This window comes from Triturus cristatus, chromosome 9 (genome assembly GCF_964204655.1).
Source record: "Triturus cristatus chromosome 9, aTriCri1.1, whole genome shotgun sequence".
Lineage (NCBI taxonomy): Eukaryota > Metazoa > Chordata > Amphibia > Caudata > Salamandridae > Triturus > Triturus cristatus.
The window spans coordinates 639,681,981-639,694,060 of record NC_140592.1 but is presented as its reverse complement, the minus strand read 5'-3'; the positions used below and the strand labels follow the sequence as shown (position 1 = coordinate 639,694,060).

Genomic DNA, 12,080 nt, shown 5'->3' with positions numbered 1-12,080 from the left:
CACTCACCGTGCTCACTGAGGGACTCCTTCTTGCAGGGGACAGGCACCGATATGTGCCTCGACAGTCCCCTGCTCCTCCAGAATTCTGGCCGGCTTCCTCTTCCTCTGGCAGCCGGTGCGGGTACACGTGGGGCTCTCCCACGCTCCACGTGAAGCCCCGCAAATGTCGGCACACCTGGCTTCACCCGGGCCCCCTCCTGGGACCCGGGACTTCGATCTGGAGCCTGCAAGGCTCTGGGCGGCGCGTGCTTCGCGCGGGGCTGTCCCCTGCTCACGGGGAGCCCCGCCAACATCGACTCCGGGCTGGGCTTCACCCGGGCCCCCTCCTGGGACCCGGGACTTGGACAACGCTCCCGCTTCCTCGCGGGCTTCAGGCCCGGCAGCAGGCGGCGTTCTCTGCCCCTCCTACGCACCCCGCCTCCAGAAGCGCTTTGCTGGCCAGCCCCTCTCACCGGCTCTCTGAAGGACTTCACCCGGGCCCCCTCCTGGGACCCGGGACTTCTCTGGGCCGTTGCGCGGGGCTCCCCTCACTGCATGGGAGCCCTGCGGGAGTGCTGACGTCCTCTGGCCGCCGTCCAGCGCGGGGTAGCCTCCCGCCTGGTTTCTTCCTCCGGTCGGCTTCCGGCTGCGCCTGGGCTCTCCCGGACTCACGGGAGCCCCACACAGCAACGCTAGTACTTCCTGCCTAGGCCCCGCCCACGCCAGGCAGTCTACACATCTTCCGGGTCGCCGCGGGCAGCGCGACGGCTCTTCTCTTTCCGTTGGCCCCGGACTGCGGCGGTGATGTTAGCGGCTCTGAAGTGCGGGGTAGGCTCCTGCCGGTTCTAAACATCCTAAGGTGGCACACACACGGGGTGGGCTCCCGCTATTTCCACACTCATAAAGTGGGGTAGGCACCCGCTAGAGGCGGCATCACGCGGGGTGGGCTCCCGCTCTGATCTAAATAATCTCCCAGGTGCCAGAACCATGGGGTGGGCTCCCGCTGGCTTCCATATACCAAAAATACCGCTACAGCACGGGAAAAGCGGAATGCAGCGCCCAACAGACCCTAGGGAGCAAGCAGCTGGGATGACAGCACTCACCAACAGAGCACAGTCAATTCAAATGCAGCGCCCACTGAATATAGCGCTCTCCTTCCGCAGGCAGCTGGCGGTCAGGGTCCCACGAGGCGCTTGCTGGTTCCTGCGCCCTTGGTTGAGGGTTTCTTAACGGGGGGGGGGGGTTGAGTTGGCGGCTGGAGGCAGACTAATCAGTCTCTGCAGGTCGTCCCTGGGTTCTCCTCCCGCCGGGCCAGATCAGTGGGCTAGTCCAGTGTTCCTCACTCAACTTAGAAGGCAGCACCTAAGCCCTGTCACTCCCAGTGGTATAGGTCCCTGGCTAAGCCCTACTGCCTAGGTCTCCTGCGTAGGCTCCCCCAGGTCTGCGTCGCCCCAACTATAGCTTTCCCTCGCCCTGTGGACAGTAGAGGGGTGTAGGTAAGCTCAGGGCCCAGCACACAGGCCCAAGTGGCGATAACCCCTGGCAGCAGGTCCCCTCTCTCTCAGGTCCACCCTCTGACTGAGCACATGGCAGCCCAGCTCCGCCCTTTATACGCCCCTCACCCCACCTACCAGACAGTGCCAGAAGGTTCTAGAAGCGTCTGGTGAAACTGGTTCTAACTGGCCTAGGGGGAGGGGTAGAGCACCCTGGGTGCCAGGCTTCCCTCCAAAAGCTGGGGTTGCTGGGAAATAACCACTAGACTGTTAACCCAGCTCAGTCAGACGGCACAACCATACAGCCATGGCATCCATTTTAAAAGTTACATGTTTAAAATGGGGAAACTCAGTCTGCGTACACCATCGCACAGCATTCAATATTTGCATTTACATAACCTGGGGTTTCCCAAAAAAGCGAAAAAAATCAGGGAAAAGGGCCAAGTCCAACAATAGCTTACCGGCTGAGAAGGCACCTGGGTCCGATAGACTAATGTCCAAATTCTATAAATAATATTCAGAGCTGATGGCCCCTCATTTACGAGCGGTATATCAAGAAGCCTCACAAACTGGGGTGTTACCAAAATCCATGCGTGAGGCCATTATCATAACACTGCTAATATCAGACAAAGATCCCTCGAGAGGCGACTTGTATGAACCGCTCTCATTAATCAACCTCGACGCTAAGATCTTTGCCAAATTACTGGCTAATAAAATGCAGCTGCTACTCCCATTGATCGTCCGGCCGGACCAATCAGGATTCGTGCCGGGTAGGTCGACGTCACATAATTTGAGGTTTATTACATTACCTTGCCCCCCATGTCTCGGCGATAGCAGCATCACTCAATGCCACGAAGGCTTTCGACTCTCTGGAGTGGAAGTTTTTGTTCAGTCTTCTCCGTAGATTGGGATTCAGCCCCTTGTTTATTCAGCAAGTTCAGCTTTTATACACCCTGCCCACTGCCAGAATCGAAGTAAACGGGCTAATCTCAGAGCCTATACACATCACCAGAGGAACTCGCCAGGGGTGCCCTCTGTCACCCCTACTATTTGCGATAGCAACAGAGCCGCTGTCGGCCAGACTCAGACAACACCACGCAAGCCGTGAGATAGGGATCACAACCAGGGACCTAACTGTATCAATGTATGCAGATCACCTCACCCTTTACATGACAAATCCAGGAGAAAACTTTGGACCCATGACGAGAGAACTAGTGCACTACGGGGGCCTGTTGGGATAGAGGTAAAGTGGGAGAAATCCACCATTATTCCATTAACGTCAGGTACACATGCCTTTGACACTGAACATCCAATAGCATAGGCGCCCGGCCAAAGGTGATACTTGGGTGTCTGGATCAGTGGGAACCTGCACGAGATCTGGACGGCCAACTATGGCAGAGCAGTGGACTGGATAGAAGACCGGGTTAGAAGATGGAAGACATTGCCTCTGTCTCTGGCAGGTCGCATCGCCATAACAAAAATGATTACCCTGCCAAAATGATTGTATCTGTTCGTGAATATCCCTATGCCCCTCATGACATAATTTTTTAATCGACTTAGATCATTAATGATCGAGCTGGTGTGGGGGGGGAGACAGTCCCGGATATCTTGGGAGACACTTACTTTGCCGGTGACACATCGAGGGCTTAGTGCGCCTGACTTTGCTCTTTATGCATATTGCGCTCAGGCGCAATTCCTACAGTTTTGGTTGCATCCTATAGCATTCCAGCCACATGTGGCAGTCGAAATGGACATGGTGGCACCACTCCCCTTGAATACGGCACTATATCAGAAATATAAACGTCAGAGACAAGGCATTGACACTACTGAAACCATACGTTGGGCCTGGGGCGGGCTCTGCAGACGGGCAGGTATAGACACACTATGTGCTCCATCAATACCGCTGGCAAACAATCCTCTGTTTCCGCCACTCATGGATAGTAGGGCACAGGCGCGCGCTCATTCACACAAACTTCTTATAGTCAGTGACTTGTTCCTAGAGGGAACCTTTACAATGCTCCATCAAATGTGCAGCTCAACACCTCCCACAGCGCTAGATACGCTCTTGTTCTACCAGTTACGTGCATCGTGTAGAAGTAGGTTCAGCTCATTTCCAAGCGCTCCTCCGACACTGCCGGCATTAGAAAACATGATAGTAGTGGAATTGGGTCGCAAGCTGGTAACTCGTATTTATACTAGCACACAAAAAAACTCTCCAATCACCGTGCCACAATCATGCAGGGCATGACACATGGAAATAGAGGAGGATCTCACAGATGCCCAATGGGACTTCTGCTGCAGGCAACTGGAACAATTGTCTCCTAATTATCGCTTGAGACTTATCCACTTCAAATACATACATCGCTGTTACTGAACCCCGACACAACTACAGCGAATGGGGTTGAGGGCGGACTTGAGCTGCAGGAGGTGCGGGTCCCCCCAAGCCACTTTCTTGCACATGGCATGGCAGTGTCGGACAATAGCTAACTTCTGGACGAAAATATTGCACCACACCAAGAAAAACCACTGGACAGGACTTGCCTCGAACCCCACTGGTGGTGCTGTTGCGGAATATTCCGGGTACTCTGCCATCGGCTAGGCGGCTCACTGCAATGCTAGTGCTGTTGGCGAAAAGACAGGTGGCCTTGCATTGAGGTGCTACCTCCCCTCCCCTCACCTGTAAAATCTTGGGTAAAAGACGTTACATATTGCAGAGACCAATTACCCTGCTATTGGGAACTTCTACAGACAGTCTTTCCCAAAGGACATATGGTCTCCATTTACACATTGGCTATGTTCCGCTGCTGCAGATGATCCATGACTCTACCAGTACAAAGAAAGAGTACCCATGGGCTGCAAGGTTAAAGTACCCAATGACTTGTGGGGTTTTGTGATATTGTATTGCCAAATATTTTTCTCCTGTATGTGTCCCACCGCAGCTATAGATCACTGTTTCACTCTGTTAACTAGCTCGTATGTGCTGCCCAGCGGGTGTGGTGGCCCTCCAGGCAAGTACTTGTATCAGTAGACTCTCAATGTAAAAGCGGTCATTTGTTTATTGTTTATGTTCTTAAATGAAACTCAATAAAAAGAATTTAAAAAAACATGAAGTCTATTGAGAGGAGGTGCACAGGTCATGTGTCATCACGTCCTGATGTTACACCATTTCCTGTGCTGTTATTGCTGGCCCCAAAGCTGAGGAAAAATGTAACAGGCCCTCTTTTTTTAAAAGGTTGGAGACCTCTGAGCTGTTGGAAGGGTGCAGAAGTGTGATTTGGCTAGTAAGAAGCCACATCAGGATGTACTTTTGTGCTAGTGTTAACAAGCTGTTGCATGCAAAAACAAAAATGGCATGTGAAAAATGGCCTAATCATGACAGTTCTAAATAAGTCTTTTTTTAAAATTTCATTTAAATTTTCAAAGAAGAAAACAGGAACCGGCAGTCCCAACACAAAAAAAGCCAGCATGACAGTACAGCAGTATAAACAATATATCAGTTCAATACAGTGGATTACAAAGCATAGTGAATGACATCGGGTGACCAACGCATACATTCCCGCAGACAGTGTATAGATACCAAGACTACAATTTTTAAACATGATTATTATAAAAACCATAGGGGGTGCATAGCCTAAAAGGTATAAACAGGCCCATCATACCGACATTATAAGTTCCAGAAAAATATATAATAGCTTAAGCAGGTTAGAACAGTACAGGGGCATATCACACTACTAATCGTCTTTGGTGGGAACAGGTTCAGGAGACACAGGCTGGCTCCGGGCCCAATCGAGGAACGGTTCCCATATGTTGCGGGGCCTCGAAGTCGAGGGCATAAGTTCCCAAAAATTGCTCAGCTGTGTGTGTCCATAAGTGACATCATTCAACCAATCTTTGAATGAGGGTACCCTCTTCCGTCCCCAACGAATAGCAACCTGTCTTTTAGCATAAAGTAAGAGGAGTGCATGCAACTTACAATGCTTTGGTGGTGTGTCTTTCACATACCCCAGGAGGTCCAGAGTCGGGGAGGGGACATCCGTTCTGCCAATAATTTGGTTCACTGCAGTGAAAAAAAACTTTAGCCAAAATTCAGCAATCTGTGGGCATTCTCAAGCAACATGTAAAAAAGAGGCAGGAGTATATCTGCAGCGCCAGCAGCCCTAGTCCTCCATAAGCTTTATACAGTACAGACCTATAGGCGTCCTGTAATATCTATGCAAATATTTTAAATGAATCGGGCGAAGCCTATAGTTTGGGGAAAGTTCAGTGAGCTGTCCACAGCAGAATTCCCATTGCTCTTCTGTCAGCGGGGTGGAGAGCTCGCTATTCCACCACTGAAGGGACTTGGGCTTCACCACCGGGTTAGTGTTTTGCATTTGGGTATATTGACATGTAACAAGTTTGCGGGGGAGGAGGATTTCAATATATTCTCTAAGGCAGGCAGTGATGGAGGAGCCGCAGGAAATCCGTCCCATAGAGCACGGTATGCCGCACGCAGCTTATGGTATAAGAAGAGCTCTGCAAAGGGTATAGCCTGATCTGCAGTCCGCACAGGGGGAGGCCTAAACGCACCATTAGGATATAAGTCTGCAAATGTGTGCAGTTTCATAACATTAGCGAGGGTCTTGCTGACCCCATCCTGAATACAGGGAAGCATGGGATTTCGCGGCAGCGATATGGTAGGAGCATTAAGCAAAGGGATGTCCGCCCTCTTCCGCAGCTCACCCCACGCCCAACGTAGGGTTCCCGCCATATCCACATCTCCTCTGGGAGGCTGTGAAGTCTGATAGAGCGCAACCCTGAGCGGGACAGGGGCTGCCAGATCAATCTCAACTGCCACATGGGGCTGGTACGGCGTCGGGTGGACGCAAAAATGTAAAAATTGGTCTTGAGCACACAAAGCATATAAGTGCATGTCTGGAGCACCCAGGACCCCTTGCCGTAGCGGGAGAGTCAGGAGATCCCAAGAAACTCTGGCTTGTCTTCCGGCCCAAACCAGGGAGATCAGCTGCGATCTAAGGGTGGTAAAAAAATGTTGCGTAAGAGGGATTGGCACGTTGACAAATAAATAAAGGAACTTCGGCAATATGACCATTTTGGCCAGTGCTATTTTCCTGTTCTAAATAAGTCTTAATAACTTTTGGACATTTTCTTTTGACGAATATGGAATCTCTAGAGCAGCTAGCCAGGATTTTTCTGGACAATAAAAACAAAGGGATCCAATGATATATCTTAATTTGTCTTGTTCCAAAAAATATAACAAAATAGTGATAGTCTCAAAACACATGTTAAGCTTCATCCTGATTTATGGGGCAGGTAATGAGGTTCAAAGTGAAAGATAGATAATGGAGCTTTAGTAGTCCAGTCAAAGTAATGTTATTCGGTTTCAGAAGGAAAACCATAAAATTACATAAAATCAACAGTGCAGTTTATAATTAGCATTACCTGTTTGCAAGCAACATTGGAAGCAATTCATACAATTAAATTATTAAGAAAAGGATAAAAATAGGATGAAAGGGTACAATCCTTAAGATTCAATCTTGAACTGGACACTTAAAAATAACAATAATAATTCTAGTTAATCTGGTTCGGTTACAACTACTAATACCGTTTCCTAATAGCAAATGCAACTTTAATAAAATTAGAAACCCCAGTGCATATATCACTTGTGGCCAGAGAATGCAAATAATTAAAACCGTCAATATAAAAACGTGGCCTAATTTCTTTTACGATCAGGACTAAAGTTTTTTTCCTAGGCTCTTTATAAAGGGCGCAAAACAGCATGAAGTGCGATGTGCTTTGAGCTGCCTAATTATTGCAAGGGCAGGGATCCAAGTTGTCCACCCACCCCGCTTGTTTCTGGAAAGCCACTAGAAAATGCAGGGTCAATAAATGGAATCTTGTTAAATAAAAACGTGTCTGGGTATTTGTGGTAAACGTTAATTAAAATTGCTGTAGAGCAGGGAATAAACAAAGAGGGCCTGCTACCTCAGGTTGAAAGCGGTGCATGTTTGCCCTTGCAGAGTGCACCTCTTTTATGATCTTTTTCGCATTCTCATGGATACTGACTGGGCAATCAAAAAAATTGTCCCAGGCCGAACTATGAAAGTTATCCCTGACAAATCGTAGCCAGGGGATAGTTAATGCGCTCTCAAGGTTAAGGCAATCTTTAATAATCTCTCTGGTGAATGCCAACTCATCAGATAACCACATTTTGGCCCATAAAAATAAGGGGGCAATGTTTATACAATGTTCTACAAAGTCAAGACCCACCTTGCAATGACAAAAGCTTGTGGGGGCACTATTTGGAACCATCAGTAATCTTTAGATGAATTTATTTTCCATGATTTGCAACTGGCGACTGTTATGATACCCCCAGACACCTGCACCATATGTTACCACAGGAACGCATTTCGCTTTATAAAGTGTAACCAGTTCGGTCACCGGTTTGTGCCCTGGTTTGGATGCAAAACTTAAAAGTCCCTCAACCACCCTTCCTGCGTTGTGCGTCCTTGTGGTGACAAGTTAACCCCAATCCAGTTTATTATTAAACTGTTCCCCAAATAATTAAAATGATACATTTTATCAATCCTCTTTGGGCCAACGGCATAGTTTCTAGTTTTAGTCGTTTTAAGCCCACAGACCATAACATAAGATTTCATAAAAATGAACCTTTAGATCCAGTGATAACATAAAATCAGAAAATGCACCAAGAGATTTTTGTAGGCCATTTGCTGTTAGGGTCATTAGGACAGTATCATCCACGTAGGAAAGAAGCAGGACCCGGGTGCCCCCAATAAGTGGACAGTCAAAATCTTTTTCTGACAGGAGAGCATCAAGGCCATTAGTGTAAATTATAAAAAGAAAAGGAGCTAAGATGCATCCATACCGGACACCTTTTGTCGATGTGATAGGCCTAGCTTTTTCACCATTGGCACCATATCTAATGCTTACAGATGTGGAGGTGTGGATCCTGCGGAGAAGAGAAACTAAAGGTTCCTCAACTCCCATTTTCACCATCAGCGCCCACAGCTTGTCCCGATTAACAGTATCAAAAGCACTGGACAAGTCCATGAAGGCCAGATGAATAGAACCCCTCCTGGTCTTCATGTACCTGCCCATAATCAGGGACAAGTTGAGGCCCTGTTCGACAGTACCCATACCCCTCCTGAAGCCATACTGTGATCTTGCAGTCACCCCTGTGTCTGTCGCCTAGGTTTCTAATCTAGCAAGGACAACCCCTCCCAACTATTTTGCTGTGGCATCAATAAGGGACATTGGCCTATAGCAGGAAGAGTCACACTTGTTACCTTTTTTAAACACTGGGAACACTGTAGCCTCCATTGAAGAAGCCGGGATAGGTGCTTTAGTAAATTGCAGTTGATTTTAGCCCATATTAACATATTACATTGTTGATGAAGGTGCCTGAGGTTATGAAATCATTTTCAATATTCTTTTCAATAATAGCTATATTTTAAGCATTTATTTGACAGAAAGCATATTATTTAAGAGTGCGTCCAGTGGCCTCCACTTCCTTTGAAACATTACTTAGGCTAATCAGGGGAAAATATAATGCCTGTAGGACTGTGGGCTTTCACAAGTTTTTATTCTTACTTCAAGACTACTACTTACAGAGCTCTTTCGTGCTTTTTTGCTCCATTGTAGAAATATAATTTGGCAGAGAATGTCCTCTACTGTTTAAATGGTATGTCAAACAGAATTATTTTTCTTATGGCCTTTTGTAAGCTTATATTTTTTACTCACCTTTTTGTCATTCAGCATTGTGTATGAAGAAAGTTGGCCGCTATATGGAGCTAGAAACCACAACCTATAACAAAGGGCCTAATGTATCACCTCCTTGCACACCTCCTAGAATAAAGAAAGCAGGGCTGCTGGGGGTCTGCAAGAAACCCCGGAAGAACAAACATCCTCAAAAAATAGGTGAGTGTCTCTAGAAGATATTTTAATGACACTTTTCAACTGTCTCAAACTCTTACCAAGACTTGAGAAGAATCAAGGGTGTATGTTCTCTGGATCTTACTGTTTTTGTTACTATGTCTACGTATCTGTAGACCTTATACTGTACCTGTTTCTGATGTCTTGCAAAAACTAATGAAGAAAAGTGTCCAAAAAAATTGTATATTGTTCCAGTGGCTTTCTGTGTATTCTGATGTACAGACCACGTCAGTTTTGATGAAATTGTACTGAAGTTGTTTACATCCTACTTATAAAACAGATCCCAGAAAAATCAAGATAAGAGGCATCCTCTCGGATGCTTTTCCCCTCTAAAGTGGTGCCCTTCATGGCTTGGCATTAGGGGCAGGTCTTTTTAGTCTTTTGGTAGAAATCCTGGGAGTGTTTTTCAGTGGTTTCAAGAAATTATGGTGTGTAATGCCACCAGTACAACAATAACATGTACCTTTACCTGAAGATCTCTTTACCAAGGATATTAAACATCTAGCTACAAGCATTCCAGAGCAATTTTGATTAGATGAAATGAAGATTCAATGGCCAAATTAATGTTATCAATAAAATCAAGTACCTCAGTCACTCAAGATACGAATCTCTATTCTCAAAAACATATTATTGCCAAAATGCCACTTGCTAACTTGTGGGAGATATCATTCTCTCTACCAAAGCAAGACCTTAAACATATACTACAGTTACTGGGCCTCTATAGTTTGGACTACATCAGTACTATTCTTTGCAGAAATACCAAAATTAATTTAGCTTCATTTAAAGCTTCCATTCTTGCTTCTGCATGACTGGTATGAGGAAGTAGAAGATTTGCCCGCAAGAACTTGTACTTAAATATATTCAGTCGCTTCCCATTGAGCGAAGATGCGGATACCTGCTTCATTCACACAAGATTCCACCTTGAAACACCACACTACCTTGCCTAGCAAAAACATTATTCGGTGGTTCACTGTATCTCCAGAGTACAGACACTCTTCTACTTTTAACTGTGATCTTCAATAAGTGATACACTTTTAATCAGTCAATCAATCAATCAAATAACTTTATTCGTATTTAGTAAATGCTTAAGAGTAAAGATAATTATATAGAAGAATAATTCAAAACAGTTAAAAATTGATTTTATACACTTTCCTTTTAAAAATATCAACATTTTAAATGCATCCACATTTGTAGAGCTAGCAGCTATACATTATAAGAGGATCATTTACGGTGATCAATTTACGATAGTATCACCCTCAAGTGGACATTTCCTTTTTCTTTGACAGATTCTATTGAACGTGTTAAATATCTAGTAGGAGTTTAATTAAAAGAAATATTAACAGTTGATGACGAATAATACAAATAATCACATAAAACAACACCCCTACCTGTAGATCTTCTCCTAGTCCGAAGGACTGAGTATAAAAAATGTGCTAACATAAAACGAATATAGGTGCTTTCCAAGGAATACAGAACTGTAAGAGCTGAGGAATAAGAATGTAGACTCAGTTTTTTTTATCAGAGGGAGGATGTACTGTTTCCTTCTGCCCTATAAAAGCCACAAAAGAATAAGATGTGTGGTATTGATTGGGTAGACAGGCCATCACAGGGACATGGTATTAAGTTGCTTAATAAATATTTATAAGCTGGGTATCCTGCCATGAGGGGAAACATTTTTAACCTCATCCTTGTTAGTAAATATCGGTGCATAATGTTGGTCAGAAGCGAAAGATAAGAATCATGAACCGTGCCCACTCTGGGCAGCGTATGGTAATGTATAACAGTAAGTTTGCTTTGTTTCCGTTGCCATCTTTCTGACTCACATGTGGTGAAAAAGGTGTCTTTTAACTTATTCTTGGTAAAGAACATGCACTCACTGGGTGATGTGTACAAGAAACCCAAACCCAGATCTGTAAAAGACAGGGAATACTATTGGCTCGGTCGAGGTTAGTAATATCTTTAATTACAGCTTGGTTCAACCCAACCTAGTCCCTTTTCCATATGCGCAACCATAGAAGAATCGGGGCTAGTTAAACTACATCATTAATGTAAGGGAGGCCTAGTTCAATGTGTGCGATCAGTTTTGAGCAGCCTGGATTAACTGAGAGCAACTTTTTAGCGAACTTATCCTTCACTTTCTGCAAAGCCCCCTCTTCAGCTGTACCCCTGATTTCTGCGACAAAGGTAGCTATGGCAACAGCTTTTCCCTGGTACATTTCTACCATTTCAATAATTGATTTTTTAACTTATTTGCAGGCGAATATTCACAGAGCAACTATGCTTTTTTGCAACATATTTATTCTATTTGCAACCAGTTAAGTTTAGAGTAAAAAAAGAGGCCTAGATACATAAAGGACTCTACTCGTTCCAGACAGCCCCATCTAAGTTAAATGAAATAGACCTTTTCCTTCCCATTTCTGCTGTTAATATAAATGTTTTCGATCTGTTAACCAACAAACCCAATTCAGCCATAAAAGATGAATAGGAATTAATCAGGCGCTGTAGGGCCATAGGTCTCCTGACCATCAAAACTGCATCGTCAAAAAGAGCTGGCAGCGATAAGCTGCCTGCTGGTGGAATATCCAAACACTGTGCGGACAGGACTTTGTTACAGTTGTTGGTATACAGGGAGAACAGAAAGGAGGTAAGAACGCA

At 45.5% G+C, this 12,080-nt stretch overlaps 1 protein-coding gene across 1 annotated transcript in view; it reads left to right on the top strand.

Annotated features, from left to right (window-relative positions):
* Nucleotides 1–12,080, top strand: part of MEIOSIN (meiosis initiator) — a 2,478,810-nt gene that overhangs the window by 627,159 nt on the left and 1,839,571 nt on the right. The window contains exon 4 of the mRNA XM_085627965.1: nucleotides 9,249–9,410. Within this exon, the coding sequence (XP_085484091.1) occupies nucleotides 9,249–9,410 (162 nt within the window). The remainder of the gene's footprint in view (nucleotides 1–9,248; nucleotides 9,411–12,080) is intronic.